The sequence below is a fragment of the Cyprinodon variegatus genome, unplaced genomic scaffold (assembly GCF_000732505.1).
Source record: "Cyprinodon variegatus isolate N-32 unplaced genomic scaffold, C_variegatus-1.0 Scaffold655, whole genome shotgun sequence".
Taxonomy (NCBI): Eukaryota; Metazoa; Chordata; class Actinopteri; order Cyprinodontiformes; family Cyprinodontidae; genus Cyprinodon; species Cyprinodon variegatus.
In genome coordinates this window covers 309526-327358 of record NW_015151108.1, presented here as the reverse complement: position 1 = coordinate 327358, position 17833 = coordinate 309526, and the positions used below count along the sequence as shown (strand labels likewise).

At 39.6% G+C, this 17833-nt stretch overlaps 1 protein-coding gene across 1 annotated transcript in view; it reads left to right on the top strand.

The window, feature by feature from the left end:
- The window catches only part of sipa1l3 (signal-induced proliferation-associated 1 like 3), an 86511-nt gene that overhangs the window by 64747 nt on the left and 3931 nt on the right, over positions 1-17833 (top strand). Inside the window, exons 8-22 of the mRNA XM_015393741.1 lie at positions 3010-3167; positions 3253-3835; positions 5678-5776; positions 5865-6040; positions 9810-10052; positions 11333-11515; positions 11956-12080; positions 13160-13275; positions 13381-13805; positions 15543-15767; positions 15910-16072; positions 16150-16333; positions 16413-16562; positions 17185-17311; positions 17519-17600. Coding sequence (XP_015249227.1) covers positions 3010-3167; positions 3253-3835; positions 5678-5776; positions 5865-6040; positions 9810-10052; positions 11333-11515; positions 11956-12080; positions 13160-13275; positions 13381-13805; positions 15543-15767; positions 15910-16072; positions 16150-16333; positions 16413-16562; positions 17185-17311; positions 17519-17600 — 3039 coding nt within the window. The remainder of the gene's footprint in view (positions 1-3009; positions 3168-3252; positions 3836-5677; positions 5777-5864; positions 6041-9809; positions 10053-11332; positions 11516-11955; positions 12081-13159; positions 13276-13380; positions 13806-15542; positions 15768-15909; positions 16073-16149; positions 16334-16412; positions 16563-17184; positions 17312-17518; positions 17601-17833) is intronic.

Below are 17833 nucleotides of genomic sequence, written 5' to 3'. Positions count from 1 at the left end.
TATAGATACTATTAAACAAGCCTTTAGCTCACTTAGTGCAGTAATTTTACCAAATTGTAAAAACAGATATGTAAGCATTTTGCATTTAAGATAAAAAAAAAAATAAAATCGACTGTCAATATGCTCCAATATCCAGAACTCCTCAAGTGAAAAAGTTTTATTTTCCCTTGGTTTCATTTCGTAAAAAATCTTCTTTAAGGAACCTTTGGCTATCTGATTATTAATCGATTATTCAAAAAATAATTGACAAATTTATTGATTTGCAAAATAATCATTAGTTGCTGCCCCAGTATTGGGTCAATATCAGTATTAGTGAGTTTTTAAAGCCACAGTCTGTACAATTAAACCAAAAGCTGATATATCGTTAGATCAGGGCATCCCCATAACATAGTTTATTTTATTTTTTACATTTATTTGTATATTAAAAATGTGAATTAAAAGAAATTAGAAGAAAAATAAATAAATCAGTAATTTAGCTTTCAACTTTTTGTCCTGTCAAATATTTTTGAAGTTTAAATCTCTTTTCAAGTTATTTTTCTTCTTTTTGTTGTTGTTTTTATTTTGCTTAAAATCCTTTTTTACAGCATTTTCATTTTAAAATCTTTCCTCTAATTTTGGAGCAATGTTGAAATGTAGCTTTAGAAGTCCCATTTCTCATCATATATATTTTACACGTCTTTGGCACGTGATATAACTTTCTGGAAGGGGGGGGGAATAGATTTCTGGTGGAGCTACAAGAACTGCAATTAAAGATAATAAAAAATAAACTTTGAATTAAAACTTCAGAACTTAGTCATTTCAAGTATTGCCTAAAGCAAAACGTTAATTATAATCTAAATGTTCAAACACTGTTATAGGAAATATTCATTTGAATTGTTGCCAGACCTCAGAGACATCCTTTATCCAAAAAGCTTTAGGTAAACACGATGTTACACAACACTACCATGTTTTAGTTGGAGAAGGAGATCTTAAAGATAATGTCAATAATATTCTTATATTATTAAACTTAATAAAGACATAAAAAACGGTACAAGCTACAAAACATTTAATAATTCTGGTTGTTGTCAGTTGTTTTCAGATAGTCATTCATCTATGCTACCCTGTAGATGTTCAGGATGGTTAGAACTTTTTATAGTGTGTCATGGTAATACCTTTAATCAGAATGTGAAGCTTGATAAACTGCACAATAACCCCATCTGCAGGGATGAAGGCTTCAACAGAATGTGGGTTTACATACATAAGTGAACCACTAGGTGGCAGCATCTAACTACAAACATAATCACAGTGGAATCGGTAACCCAGCAACATGGATTATGGTTTAAAAGCAGCAAAACAAAGAACAGCAAAAAATTCTAGCACTGTAGAATTATTATACATCAAATAGAGCTGCAGTCCAACACATCCAACCCTTCAACTCAACAGATATACAGTGGTGTTGTTGAAAGCTGAAAAAAAAAATATTTATGTTTCTGTCATCAGAAACTGACTTAAAAAGTAAAGGCGTGAAAAATGACACTCCTTGAAATGTGCTTTTTGATTATATGAGCAGGATAATTCAACCCCCATCTGCAGTGCTTTATAGATACTAGACAGTAAAGCTGCATATTTCCTAACTACAAATACACGCTCTTGATAAGTGCTGACTTGACTGTAACCATTTTTGGGAATATTTGTCCATTCATCATGTGACAAAGTCTTTACCTAAAAGATGTTAGATGGCTTCCATGTTACAAATTCTGACTTGCAGTCTGACTAAAATCTTATAATTGATATGGTGTCTCTAAAATAATCCAAACACTTCTTCCTCAACCAAACGTTGGATGACCTAGTTGTTAGTTTTGTTTTATTTTCTCTTTGCGGTATAAATGATCAGCTATGATTAGTTAGTCAGCAGCAGGTTTAATTTGTAATCACATATTCTACTTAAAAGAGACAGGCACCCCTTGGAGTCCTCAATGCTATAAGATTGATCAGAACTGCATGTTCCTGCCCTGCCTCATCATTAAGTCACCTTTATGTTTGGCCATAGGTATTGTTTTCTTCTGGACATCAACATGACCATTTTAACACTATAACTACTGTTTGAACCTCTGGGTTAGATTCATCAGTCCAAAAAGTGCCTCCTCAAACTCTGTAGCCTTATCTAAATTCCTCATGAAGCACTTATTTCGTCAGGTGATCCTCCGAGTATATTGTTTGCGATTTCTCTCCTATCCTGACTAAATGTTGTTTACTAACTTACTAACATAGCCAGACAGGTTTCCTACTGCATTAGTTCTTTAGGAAGGTCATAGGTCCACTGGAATGTACATTTATGGGGGAAATCCTAAGGTTTGATCAAACCATTTCCTCACAGAGCTCCTGAGAAAGCTCCTTTGTCTTTTTTTGTGATAGTTACTCATCTTTCTAGACCTTCATAGGTGGGGTTTAGATATGCATCATCGCTTAAAATATTGAAGAACGATTTATAGATTGTTGATAATTTTAAATAAATTGATGCTTACTAATATTGGGTCATCTTTTTTCTTTATTAATGTTATGCAACTCAAAAAAGCAGAATCTCTGTCTTTTGGAAACACTAACTGAACAATCCTTAAAATCTACTACTAATTACAAATATAAATCCAAATCAATATGTGAGAGAGTGGATCAAAACAAAGCAAACTGGAGTTGCTTAATATTAGCGTAGAAAAGTGGACTGCAGATGTTGTATCTGGTATCAGCATCACTAAATGATGCTCCTGTTGACTGCATTACATAATTGGTACTTTCACACTTCTGTGTGGAACTGAAAAGAAGGCTGGCGGGCTCCACATCACAACCTCAGCCTGGACTGTGGGCCATGTTTCCTACATGAACACACAGACACAAATAAACCCACACAGGAGGCAGATAAACAAATTACATAAAGAGCTGTCGTTTTGGGTCCGATAGTGAGCGGCCCAATTTACATTACTATGTCACAGAGTCTGCTCAGTTTTTATATCTTGTGTTTTTGCTTTTCCCCAGCTCCTGAGGAAGAGACACATAGGTAATGACATCGTCACCATAATCTTCCAAGAGCCCGGGGCGCTGCCTTTCACCCCTCAAAACATCAGGTCCCATTTCCAGCATGTCTTTGTTATTGTTCGGGTCCACAACCCCTGCTCAGAGAGCACCTACTACAGGTAGGCATTAACAGCTTACTAATAGTCTTCCACTTTATATTTTTCATTAAATTAAACTCCACAAATCCTGCTTTTTTTGTCTCAGTGTTGCTGTAACACGGATGGAGGATGTTCCCCCTTTTGGACCACCCATCCCCAGCGGAGTCAGCTTTCGTGACCCCGAGAACTTTCGTAACTTCCTCTTAGCCAAAATTATCAATGCTGAAAACGCTGCACACAAGTCGGATAAGTTCCACACAATGGCGACACGAACGCGGCAGGAGTACCTTCGGGACCTGGCAGAGAACTACGTCAGCAGCACGCCCCTGGACACAACTGGAAAACTGAACAATCTCATCTCCCTTGCATCAAAGAAACGCGAGCGCACGAAAGCAAGAGAAGGCGCGGAGCTGGAAGCAGCCGGGGCCGTCGCCTGGAGAGTCCTGGCCCAGGACTTCAGCGGAGGAGCTGCAGAGCTTCCCTGTGCTCTGGGTATATCGTCCGAATACGTGGTCCTCGTTGACTGCTCCACCAAAGAGCTGGTGTTTAACTGTTTCTGCATGGATGTGATTGGCTGGACTCCAGAGAGGCTGGCGCTAAAGATCTTCTATGGAAGAGGGGAGCACATAGCTGTGAGAGTACCAGAAGGATCCACGCAGGACGTCAGGGAGATGGTGCAGAGGTTAAAGGTGAGAGGATAGTAGCTGCCAAACACCACGATGTAGAGAGCAGTGACCTATGTGGAAATATTGGCTTAAAGATGTTCTCATAGGTTTAACTATTGTTGAAATGAGGTGAAGAAGAGGAATTTTGAGGTAGTTCTGATCTTCTCTGTTCCACCAATTTTTACTTTTGCAGTAGCAGCAAATTAAACTCTCAGCATAATATAATCTCAAACTTCTGTTTTGAAAACATTATTTGGTTTGATGTAGTTGCTGCAAAATCTGGTCAAGCTTGAACGTGTAATTTGAACAGGTTTTTTTCTACCTCCTGTGAGTCCACTTCTGTTAACAAGGAAACTTGTCTCCCCAATTGTGATCCAGTCTTGGTGATTCCTGGTACTTTAACACATGAATTTTCAAACAGGATACTGGAAGCTATCCATGGAGTGTATAAAGGAGGCTTACATCAAGCTGCTGCTTTAAAGCAATCTGTACAGTTAAACCAAACGCTATTTATATAAGCTTTTCTATTTCTAATAAGAAATTTGGCTGAAACCAAAACTTAGTGATTTCTCAAAGTTATTTAGAAAAGCATTTTTTGAGAAGATCACTGATAAGATTAGATTTTACCTGTAGGAACCTTTTGGGTAAAAAACAAAACAAAAAAAATCTGATGAGCTCTTTAAGAATTTGTGTGTTGTCAGACCCATGCTAACTAATTACAATTTGAGGTTAGGAGGACTTTTTAGAAGCCTTGTTATTGTAGTTCCCCTGGGAAAACTAGTTGAACTGTTTAAATTTAACCAGTCATTACCATCTCAGATATTTCATACTTGACCAGCACTCTAGCGGTTTTCATTTGTAAGGTAGTGTGGTTGTTCCGGTATTTTTAAAATCTGTTTATATTCACCTGGAAACCTGTGAAACTTTATTAAACGGCATTCAGTGTTATTCCCCTTCAGAACATCTAGAGATGCACCAGTTTTCTCATCAAGAACTATATTTAGCAACATTTCAAGTGTTTTTTCCTTCCTGCTGTTATTGTGTATTGATATAAAGGAAGCCACCAACTTTTAACTGTCTTAAGAGTGAATAAATTGTACACCAGGGTCTTTCTAAAAGAAAAATGATTACATATCTAAGACTTTTAAGCCATTAGTGAGTCTGGATAACTTATGAATGATTATCTTTTTTGTATTCCTTAGAGAATGTAAAGCCTTACCTGAACTATACTTTTTACCCAGGACTGCAAACATCTTCATCTCTATCTCTGATGTTGCTGTCTGAAATAATGAGACATTCTTATGAAGAACATTATTCCCTTTATCCAGCTTATTCCATCTCCATGCTTCCTCTTCCTTCGTTTAAACAAATCTCTGATACTAAATGTCTGAGTCTTTTTTTCTTTGCAACAGTATCCTCACCAAAGACTTTGTTTTCTTAGTGTGGTCCGGAGGGTTTTTTTTTTTTTTTTTTTAAGTATGGTGCATCACTGAATAGAAAAAGGTTGCATTTTCACATGTCTGATTGACATCAAACTGTTATTCATCCACCTCCAGACATTTGCTGATATCTTGGTGATATCTAATGATTAGGGGTTTAGTGGTCACTTAGCCCCAATTTCCCAACTTTTGTGCGAGTTTTAGTTCATATTGTTTTATTGTTTGATGTTTTTCAATAAAAAGATTGTAATATTAAAATGTATTGCTATCATCTGGATAGTTCCTAATTCCTAATTGAAAACGAGTTAATATACATAGAGAGTCCTGATCTCCCCAGACTGGAGTTTTTGTTATTGATTCATTTATCCGTGTTGAAGTTTTCTTGAAAAATTTCTAAGTATAATCCTGGTTCCTTCTCTCTGAACAGTCGTTGACAGTAGGATGTGAGACTGTGGATATGACGCTGAGAAGAAACGGGCTGGGACAGCTTGGCTTTCATGTTCGCCTGGACGGTACCGTGGCTGAGGTACCATCAGATCAGCAGAACCATCATACCGGATTACAGCTTACAGACACGCTTGGCGGTGCATAACTTGAGATTTTTTTTTGTGCAGGTGGAGGAGTATGGGTTTGCCTGGCAGGCGGGACTGAGGCAGGGCAGTCGACTGGTGGAGATCTGCAAGGTTGCCGCCGTGACGCTCACTCACGAGCAGATGATTGACCTGCTGAGGACATCGGTCACTGTCAAAGTGGTCATCATTCCTCCATATGAAGAAGGCAAACCTCGCAGGTGTGTACAGTTAGGAATTGAATCCATGCAAGGCTGACTTTGTGAGTCATTTGCTTATAAGGTGCTTGGGGGGGAAGGCAGGAGAGAAAGCTGTGTGAAAGTGTGCTGTAGTGGAAGAATAGCAGCGAGCTACGATGAGCACAGGATGCTCTCCAGTCCAACAAACAAAAGACTTGGTGAGGTAGTGGCCAGACTCCAGTGTTCTGAGAGGATTTTGTGTGGGAGTGTGTGAAAAGAGGAAGCGAGCTAACGGAGAGAGACAGCAACGTGTAGCTGGAGTGGAAACAAGTGAAACCAGGCATGGAGACAAAAAGACAAGCATTTGTTTAACAGGAATTAGCTAAATCTCTCTCTCTTTGTCTCCTCTTCTGGAATTATCTGCTAATCTCATCTGGTTCTGTTCCTTCTCCTTAGAAATTCTTCGCTGCTACACCCTTTTTTATCTTTTCATCTGTGCTCAAGGTCTTGAGTGAGCCTGAATAAAGAGGCATTATTAGATGCTGCTGTGGTTCAACCATGCTGTGTGTGTTTCTGAGCATCAGAACTCCTTGAAAACAGTGTTCATGGTAGACTGTGTGATCACACTGGTTAGATTCCTTTTATGTTGCAGGCAGTTTAATTACTCCAAGTTAAACCCTCAGCACACAGCAACGCATAGAAACGCTGAGCTGTGGCCTTGGAGCAGCCGGTAATTAGAGTCTTTGCATTTCGCTCTTCCTCCCTGACTCGTCGGCTGCTGTGTGCCAGGCGAGCAGATTGCATGAAATTACAGCTTGGCATCTGCTATGAAGAGGGAGGGGGGACCACCAAAATGAGGGAAAAGCAAATAAAAGAGCGGAAGCGATTAATTAAAAATGTATGGCTTGTGTAAATGAAAAGAAAGGAAAATAAAAAGGGAGGGGCTGAGTGATAGCAGGAGAAAAAGGCTGGGAGGAGCACCCCGACGAGAGGGACGTGTCTCAGCACCACAGAGAGTAAGAGGAGTGGGTGGAGGCGAGAGGAGAAGAGAGAGGCGAAAGTTGGAAGGGTCTGTCTTTGCTGATCTGTCTCCGCGTGCGAAGCCTCCCGATGGATAGATGCAGCAGGAAAAAGGCGTGGGTCTGATAGCGGATGTGTCTGCGCTCCAGTCACCTCTGCTAATGTGATGCGCGAACTGAATGCTGACAGATGTAGGCTCTGCTCTCTCTGAGGTTGGTATTCTCCTCGTGTGTGTATGCATGGAGTCTGTGCAGCTAATCTGCATCCAAAACGGTCACAGCAGCAGGTTTTCCTTTATTGATTTAAATGGTCTTGGAACAAGTTGCCTTCATGGACATCGATTTGTGGCGGTTTTTTGTACCTGGAAACCTGCAGTTTTGTTGATGAATGTGTTTTTTTACATCCTTAAGCGATTACATGATTATTCACTAGGTTGTTAAGATTTAAATTAAACAGGACTGAATAATGGTATTGCCTCTTTTCGGTTTTAACACTCTACAGTCATGGTATCAGGGCTATCACATGAGTTTTCTCTGATTAATAGATAAATTTGATAAATCTAGACAATAATTTATCAACTAAATAATGAATGTGGATAATTGATGTGTTTTAATTGGTTTAAATCGATTTATTAACATTATCTAAACAAATTAATGTTTTGAAAAGAGGTAAATTCCTTAGTTCTGCTTCATGAATCTACTCATTAAAACATGCAGATAGTTACTGTATAAATGTATGGGGGACCAATCCTGCCATAATTAAAAATACTTAAATAAATGATGAAATAAATCGATACTATATTTACAAATCGCTAGTGAAAAGATGTTTAAAATTAGTCAGCCATTAAATGCAACAAACTGATAGAAAATAGATACATATTTAGAAATTGATCAATTATATTGATATAATTATACATATAGCCTACATAACATTTTATTTTAACTGTTCTGTTTTATTTCTGCACTTTTATTCTTTTTTAGTTTTTTTTTAGTCATTTATTTCTTTATTTATTTTTAAATATGGCAGGATTGGTCCTCCATACTAAGTGGGACAGAACCATTGTGCCCAAAATCTAAATTGCAGTTATTTACAGCCAATATTGCAATTGTGATTTTTATTTAGATTAACCTTTGCATTAGCTACAAGCATGTAGATGTTTCATTTTTTTCCATGATCTTAAAATCTTTCTTGTCCAGAACCAAACTTTACTGTAACCTTCTGATAGCGACTACTCTGTCTTCCCTTCTGTGTGGCTGCAAACACACCATTACTGCCACCTAAGGGCCTGGAGTGAAAAATGTTTTTCTTATTCATGTTAAATGTAATGTAACCAAAATTGAGGGTCTGCAAGTGAAAAATTCTGTTTTGTTAAATTGCGATCATATTGCCCAGCCCTAGTTCAAACCCACGTTAAATATTTGTTTAAAGCTAAAAAGGCAGACACACAGTTTATCTAACTTCACAAAGAGCATTTTGCAGCTTTAAAAGAAAACTAGGGGTGGCTCTACCTTCACTGCCTGCTCTTCAGCTGTTCGTCTTGAATGGTGCCCTATTGATTTATGGGGAAACCCCTTCTTTTATCATCACCCAACCTAAAGTTAAATAGATATTTTATTCCCTTTTAGGTTTTGGCTTCAGTGAGCTTAATTTTTGTTTTTTTAATGGTGAGTCAGACTCTTTATCCACCATATTTGTTTTTCGACTTAAGCTCAGAAGGAGCTGATCTATGACAGATGAATGCTGCTTGCGTACACAGAAACACCTAAAGCTGCATGTTTCAGCCAGGAGCCTCTCCTTACATACTGCAATGGAAAACCTAATACTGTGGACTGGAAATATTGATGTATTAAATTAAATAGTTTACATCAGTCGCCAGTAACATAGCTGGCTTGACAGCCCAAGATACCATCAAAGCAAACCTCAATTCATTTATCCTAAATGAGTTTAGAGTATGTCGATTTGAAGCACCACTGGAAATATTTCAGTATTAAAAGTCAATGAACATCACTTTGAAGCCATAACTTTTCAGCCTTTTATTCATTTTATTCATTCAGTGTCTCTAATCATCAACCATCTCACTCATTTCCATTCATCTCCTCTTAAATGCCAGTTTATCACCATGGTTAATCACTGCCGTCCTCCTCTAATAGCCTTCTCTATCTTTGTGAAATGATGAGGCGTGGACTTACATTTGAAATCTGTTATGTTTAATAAGATGTTAAATAAGAGAACACCCCCAGCCAGGAGCTTTGTCACGGATTTCATTATTGATGAGAATAAATGGCAGATGATTTTCACCCATTCATTTTTTGAAATTCCTCCTAATGGAACTTAAAGGTTTTTTAGAAATTATTTGAAAATTGTTATATCTTTATGGAGTGTCTTCTGTATTTACATAGCTTTTCACTAAAGAACTCCTAGATGGAGTAAGAGGAAATCCTTTTTAAAATACGTTCTCACAAAGGGGATTGACCTTAGTCTTCCTGTGGTAAAGGTGGATATTTTTTGCTGTCATTAATCAGCTTTTTCTCAGGATGTTGGTCTCATTGGAGCTCATTAGTGAGCCTGTGCCTGATGAAGTGTAATGTAGAGCATTGAGAGTGGATGTAGTGAGTAGCTTTCACACACTGAACTTGCTACCAAATCTGTATTTCTGGTTCAGAGAGGAAGTAGCAGTGTTCATGCCCTGCTTTCTGCTGACTCACTTCTGAACTGATGAGATGAACATGGTGTTTGGGCATGGTTTTTCTTTGGATGATCTATATTCAAATATTTCTCTTTCCATCTTTAGAGGGTGCACAGAGGAGTACGAGATGAAGACCATGGAGCAGAAACCTGACCCCGAGCCCCTGGCAGCCGGGTACAGAGCTCCTCGCCAAACCTGCCGATGGGAGAGCTCACCTATTCCTCGTGGGCTCCTCAGCACTCCCAACCCACAGCGCTGGTTGGGCCCCCCGCTTGCTCAACTGCCCCGCTCACACAAGCCCATGATGCCAGTTCCTTACAGAGAGCCACAGCACCTCAGCTCCAAGAGGTAAACTGCAGGTTAATGTGTTGCAAATGTTATTTTAACCTCAGACTTTTACATTTAAATTCCCTCTGATCAGGACTTTAATTATGGCAGAATCGGTCCTCCATACAGCAGGAGTCGGGTACATTGGAAAAAAAGAGCAATGATACATACGCCTAGTTATAGATGCTGAATTGTTATTGATTTCATCATAGACTGTAAAATATCAAAAACCGTTTATAATTCCATATACAGTCTTTACCATCTCTATCGTTATTAAAGTCTTAAGCATCCATCCACACTTATCCATGCAAGGCCAGTCCATCATTGACAACGGCACCACACATTGTTGACTGATCTTTATCATACTGCTGCAGATGTCCTACTAATAAATCTCTGTTTAATAATACATTTGCTTAGGAAGCCTAAATGTTGCTAAAAACAGCAGCCAGTGTCTCTGTACTCCTTGGTTCTGCTGACTGTCACAGTCTGCTGGAGAAGATGTTTGGTCTCAGTAGGATTTTTTTAGGCAACACAGTTCATACTTTATTCATCATGCTTTTAATGTTTCGTTTTGTGTTCCTCTGCCACCACAGATATTAAAACACTTACAGAGGATAGCTTAGGCAGATAGATACCTTGAAGAAAATCCTGACCTCAATACTTCAAAATCGCATCATTAGCTTCATAATCCAGTCCCAAATACGGTTCATATTGGGTGTTTGTGTCGGGTGAATTCTGCTCCTAAAAGTTAAAACTATCTTTAGTCTGCTAGTGTTTTATTATTCATTTTTTGACGTTTTGATCGTTTTATCCTTAATTACTTGACATTTAAGCAGTGAGCCGTATAACGATGCTTGTCATTAACAATGTTACAACAGAACAACATGAAATAGTAAAAATACTACCTTGTACTATCGTGAAATTGTGTTTAAACCTATTCTTTTTAACAAACTGATAACTGTCACTTTGCAGTCAGTTTCCCTTTAAAGGGATGCTTTACCCTCATTTTGTAAAATCCCAAATCCTTTTTTGCACAAATGGATTTCAAGGGCAAAGCACAAGGATTACGTTGATGTTTTTTTGTAGTGATTGATGTCTTAAACATTAGTCCAATATAACTATCTGAAACTTGTATTCTGTTTAACCTCTGAAAAGAAAACACTGTCATTTAGCTCAATAGGTATGGTCTTTTAGTTGTTTCACACCACACACTGTTAAAGTGTATAACAAGCTGGTTTCTCATCTTGACTGGATAAATATTTATATTCATGACATGTTGAAACACTACTCCTGTCTTCTAGGCCTGTGAGCTACCCAGAGAACCACTACATCCTGTCTCCTGCAGGGGGCAACAGAGTCCCGCCCTACAGAAACCCCTCAGCCAGCTTCTCCTCTCCCTCCCCTGGTCTGGGTTCCCTCTCTGTCTTGAGCTCACCTGGAATCACTCCAGGCTCCTTTGTGTGCTACAAGCCTTCCCCCGACAGGTGCGTACAAGCATGTGTGGGGTTTTTGTGTTTTTCCCCTTAATCACTCCTGACTGAACATGCCAAATGTTTCTCATTATATCTGTTTGGCGTGCTAGAGGTACATTATATCAGTTTTAAGAAGGGAGTGAGTAATGTCTGGAGTAAGAAGTGAAATGAACACAGTGTCTCCCAGAGGAAGGATCTGTTGTGTGGGAGGCTCTTCCTCACAGTGTGGAGGTTGATAACATCTCACCCAACTAGAAAAGCGTGTTTATTCAACTGCCAACAGGAGGCTTAAAAACACACAAAAAAATTTCTTCCAGTAATTAAATCCAACTCATTTATTTTGAAGGTTGATAAAGAATAGTTTCCTTTTTGTCTTTAGGTCTGTGTGTTCCCTTCTTCCTAAATATTACTGATTATCTTCACTCATTCAAAAACATTTCTTATATGTTTAGGTTTGGATCAGTGCAGCGCCCCCTGCTGCCCTATGAACCCCACTACGGCCTAGACATCACTTCTAGTGGAGAGTCTTCTTCAGGCTTCACCAGCCAGGAGAGTACGATGGAGCGATGCAAAACAGGTACAACAGCTTCAAAAAGCAAATATTAGGTTAATAAAACATCATCTAAAACTGGATGCATTTTCTTAGTGTGTTTCTTTAGCTGTACATACTGAACGAAACTTTAATCTCTTCCTTTAGTTGTTTCTTTAAAAAAAAGAAGAAAAAGTGTATCACTAGTTTTGTTTTGAAAATTGAAAAAAAAAAAAATTAATAGCTATTTAAAATTCTCCTTTTTTTAACTGAAATAATTCCCATTCTGTCAAAAGCAGTCTAGATGCATTAGCCCCTCTTCTCCGCTGTTGAACTCTTTGCCTCTTTAATATTAGTAACAGGCCAACAAGAGCCCATTTATCCATTATTGGATGACTTACTTACTAACTTACTTGGATTTATAACAGTTGATCGGGTTCCCTGTTTGTTTTGTCTGAATGCTGCATCTTCATTCTCTCAGATCAGTTTTCTGCCACCAAACTTTAAGATGCCGAAGACACATATTGTAGACACCTTAACAAAGGGTTTTAAAACACTTTTAAATTTCAAACCATTGATGTCTGCTTCCTCTATTTACTATAAACCTGTGTTACTCTTTCCTTTAAAATGCTCTCAGCTCTTATTTGTTCAAATATGTCAATTTCTTGCCTGTGTTTGTCTTTTAGGTTTGGTAAACTTTAAAGTTTATACGGTTTTTCATACATAGTGCTTCTGTTCAATGTGTATTTCAGTCACTTGGCGCCGCTGCATTGAGTAGTATGTTTGTTTTAGGTGTGTGTTCCCTAAAGAGGACATAGTATTTCATCAGAACTCACAGGTATCCTGCAGCATATAGAACGAGTCTAGATGCGACTGAATAAATAAAGTGTAGCATGTGAACAATGAAAAAGCCATTTTGATCTAAAGCCTCTATGTCTGTTATGTAGCGTTATAAGCTGAGGCTTCTCAGAGGAGTTTTATTACAACTGGGATATGAGAGGGGTTTGAGTGATGTTGAGTGATGGGGAGGTCAGTGTTTAAATGTGCGATAAGTATTTAATCCTCTTAGCAACCATTGGCGTTCAGTGTAATTCATGTAATCCTCTGTTTGCGTGTATTCCGTTCAGAGCCCCTCTGGCATGTCCCAGCATCATCGTCCCGAGGACCAGGTGGCGGAGGGGGGCAGAGGAGAATAACCAGGCATGATGTCCCGGCCAAAGACTCTCCAAACAGACACTCAAAGGTCAGAGTCATCATCAGTTGGTTTTATCTGATCATCTGTTGACTTCCTGGCCTCCTTAGCTCAGTGAGTTTTTTTGCCTTTATGTTGTCCTCATGTGCTCCACAGGGTGAGGCTCAGTACTCCAGCCACTCCAGCAGCAATACGCTGTCCAGTAACGCGTCCAGCAGTCACAGCGATGAACGATGGTTTGATGGCGGACCTGGATCAGAGCGGGTAGGCGGAGGAACTCTCTGCGACCCGACCGACCCTGACCTCGACCTTCTCAACAAAGGGGGCTCCAGTGACAGCGGCATCGAAGCCTCCACTCTCTACAACAACAGCCACCGTGGTAACAAGATGAGAGACCAGTCGCATAAATCCCTGCATCCCTCTGCCACCTACAGCGGCTTTCCAGAGCTGCAAGTAGGACGGAGCAGCAACGGGGGGGAGTCAAAGAGACCAGCCGCTGCCCAGCAGAACAAAGGGTACCCAGCAAAGACCTTCCCGCCTCCTGGTTCCAGTGTTGAGAAAACGGACGCCTTCAAACCCAGGTAAGAGTCAGGCTCTCATGTTGTATATTGAAACCTTCATCCCAGCGCCTGCCTTTCCATGACCTCCGCTGTGTATCCGTATTACAGCAGCCTAAGCCGGTAAAACTTCCAGATGATCATCAGATCCGTAGCATTAGAGATGTTAATGCTGGCCGACATAAACCACTACAGTCATTTAACATTCTGGATTAAAGCGATCCGTGTTTAAAAGCAGCTCTAATGCTGCAGTCTGTTCAGAGGACAAGCACTACATATTTTAAAAACAGCTTTTTCTTATTTCTTTTTAGAGAAAATGCCTCTTTTCTTTTTTTGAGCTAAAACTTTAAAGTTGAAAATGTGAAAAACAAAGCCAATTTTTTTTCAATTCTTTATGTATTAAGATACAGTTAAATAAATAAACCCAAAAATGTCTTTAGTAGGTGTTTATTATTGGAGCTGACACTCTGAACTGAGTCTAGATTCCAGCATCAGCAATTCCTGCTGCTAGTGTGGCTTGAAATAAAAGAAAACCAGTTTCCATGTGTTTATTATAGAGAACAGAGAGCCAAACTTCAACTCTGAGCTTTCCAAAATTCTCGTTCCCTTTGCAAAGAGGTTGAGAGCAAAAAAAGATAATTTCTAATTATATTTTTACTGCACCTCTATTTATAGCGGAAAAAAGAGACGGTGTCTCCTCTCTATAGATGATATATATTATAATACGTATACGTTATACCATATGTTAACATAAGTTCAGCATCCATGTCTTATTCTCATAGCTTCAACATGTCAGCTGGACACAGAAAATAAAGAAACAAATTCATCTTTTAAGCACCCTCTCTCTGTCTTCCCTGACCTCTTTGTTTTAACCTCCTCATTAACACTGAAAATAAACGCTGTAGAGTCTAGATAAACTAAAGCATCGAGGGAATGGTTTGACTTATTATGTTTTTCAGATGGTTTTAAATAGTTAAAGAAGTAATAAAGTTTGATTTATCTAATTGAAATCACTTGTTGTTTTTTAAACTCCAACCTGAAACCTTTTGTTTACTGATTAACTCACATTTTGCAGCAAAACATTAAATATGTGTGCAGATTAAACATATTTAATTTGAGCTTTTCTTACAGAGGAGCAGGTTTTCCAGTGCTTTAGTTTTAGCACCTTTGTTATTAGAAGCAGAAGCATGATATGACCTGAAGAGCACCGTCCCCAAAAGTCAAGCATGGTGGTGGGAGTATCATACTTTGTGGCTGTTTTTTTCTTTTGTCCTCAAACATCATTACATTTAGCGGCCAGTAAAGACAGTCAAAAGGACTGTGGTCAAAAAACTAAACTCAAAGGAAAAAAAGAGACAAAAGAAAGAAAACTCCAGAAACGGACAAAGGAAATGTTTGTTTAAAAGAAGGGAAAGTAACTGGTTAAATAAATACAGCAAGAAACAGACATAAGACCTGATAAATACACCAGCCATAAGAATCCCCCCCACCCCTAAAAACGCCTACAAGAAAAAACTAATGTGCACTTTGAGTTAATCAACCAAATATTTCATCCAATCAGCCTTTGGGATTTCTCAGTATTCCTACATATTTTGTCTCTAATTCAGACATGTTTTCTTAACAAGTTTGACACAGGGTTTTAGATTTAGTTCCTAACATGGGGAATATAAATGAAAAGATATAGAATATATATAAGGTCCAAGTTAAAAAAACAGTGGAATTTTCTTTTGGTCTGAAGATATTTTCTGTTTTTCTTCAAAGGGCTTTCACACCACAGGGCTACAAGATGCCAACAGCAGAGAAAGCTCGCCCCGTTAGAGCCTCTACGACGACGCCCACCTCGGCTCAAATGGGCTCCACTCCTTTATCCAGCTCAGCGCCCAAGACCTTCTACGGGAAGAGCAAAGAAGAGACCAGAAGAAGAGCAGAAGAGACCAACGTGTCATCTTCAAAATCCACCAAAGCTTCCAGCTCCGAGAACAAGAAGTAAGTCGCTGCTGCGGTCTCTGATCAGAAACTGTATTTATATGAAATGAAGACTTTACTCTGCTAGCTTTTAGCTCTATTCATGATGAGAGGTTTCAAGGTGCCACAGATCGTGAAAACCACGCTTTCCTTTATTTACTAGGCAGGAGGATACAAATTCAAAGAATGTGTTTGGGCAGCCTCGGCTCCGAGCATCGCTGAGAGACCTCCGATCTCCACGTCGGACGTACAAGAGCACCATCGAAGACGACCTGAAGAAACTGATCATCATGGACAACCCTGGCGAGATACCACCATCTGACCCGGTAAGAAGCACATCCGCACCACTACTCGTGTTCTTTCCTTCACACATCGCTGACCTCGGTCACTCTTCCTCCTCCAGCCTCCCAGACACACCCTGCAGCGCACGTTTTCAGACGAGTCGCTATGCAGCGGGCGCAGAGATGCTTCCTTCGCCTCCTCTGAGAACCAGAGCACCCCCAGCGACGTGCTGTTCACCTGCACGCTGCCCACACGCAAACACTCCAGCTCCTCCAACAACTCCAACCACTCGCAAAATAAAAAGAGTGAGTCTCACAGCTGATGAAACCTCCTGCCAGGAGGTTTGATTTCTTCCTGTAGCTCATCCCCCTCCTCTGTCCTCAGTGCCGCTGTCTGCATCAGAGTTATCCCTGACTGAGTTGAAAGACAGAGTTCCTCCTCTGAGGAGGCTGGACCCCGGCCTAATGCCGCTCCCTGACACAGCCAGTGGACTGGAGTGGTCCAGCCTGGTCAACGCTGCTAAAGCCTTTGAAGGTAAACCTGGCAACTTTTTAACATAACACGTTTTCTCAGTCTTAATACCATTACATAGAATCAGGGGTAAAAAAGTTCCCTAACAATTGGTAATTTGGGTCCAGATGTGTGAAAAAACAGATAATCTTCAACTGAAACTAGAGCGGTTGTCTGTTTATTTCGCTTGCAGCAGCAGATGATGTTGGTTCAGTTAGAACAATTCCAATAAAATACATTTAAGTTTATAGTTATACATGAAAAAATGCAACAATGTTGGATGAATAATTATAGAAGACACTGTGAAGCATCTGTGAGGCGATCCTCCTGGGAGAAAGAAGAGGTGCAGGCGTTCATCGTCAGCTCTGCTTCCTCTGGCTGCCCTCCCTGGAGAGACACAGAACAGAACCAACAGCAAGAGAAGCCTTTCTCCTCCCCTGCTGTCAGCTCCACCTGCTATCAGCTTCACCGTGGCTTTACTCTGTTAAAAATGATCATCTGTCTCTGCTGTTGTTTTTAATCACTGTATTCTTTCGTTTTCTTGCATACTTTTTAATATTGTTCTATTTTTAGTCTGTCACCATGACCTTCTTGACTTTTATCTTTGAAAGATGATATAAAAATAACGTCTGCCCTTCATTTGCAGCTCAAAAAGCGGTTTCCCTTATTTCACTGACCGAGCCACAGCTCGTAGTTCCAGAAATGAGACCGGCTTCCAGTCCAGTTCAGTTTAACACTCCGCAGACGCCACGGACCACGCCGACATTCAGTGGGTAGGTCGACCAAAACCTAAGCAGCACATGTTCTTCCCAGCGCTGCCACCTCGTGGTGGTTTATATAACTATTGGGTTTTTAAATGATTGCCCAGAAATTCTATGTTCTTTGTCTTCATTAGTAAAGAGTGGAGGTTCAGTTTAACAGGAATGTGCATTAGACCCTACTTGAAGCATGATACATTAAAGTTTGCCTTGTTCTTCTAGAGATGAGGTGCCCAATGACGTGTCGGGTCGGCTCTATCAACTAGAAGTGATGCTGAAGCAGCTGAACAACGATTTAGAGAAGGTAAGACATGAAGGCATTAAAAATACAGTTTGTGATTGTAGTGTTAAACTCTCAAATGATTTTAAGGATAACACTGTGCTCTGTTAAAGTATCGATACCCCCAGAGGTTACGCAGGTTTTATTGGATTACGACAAACTTCAGTGTTTTTGTTTTGGTTTTTTGGGGTTTTTTTTGTGTTTGATTTGCAATACACCAACATAAAATCATGAATATTTTGCAAGTGAAATGACAA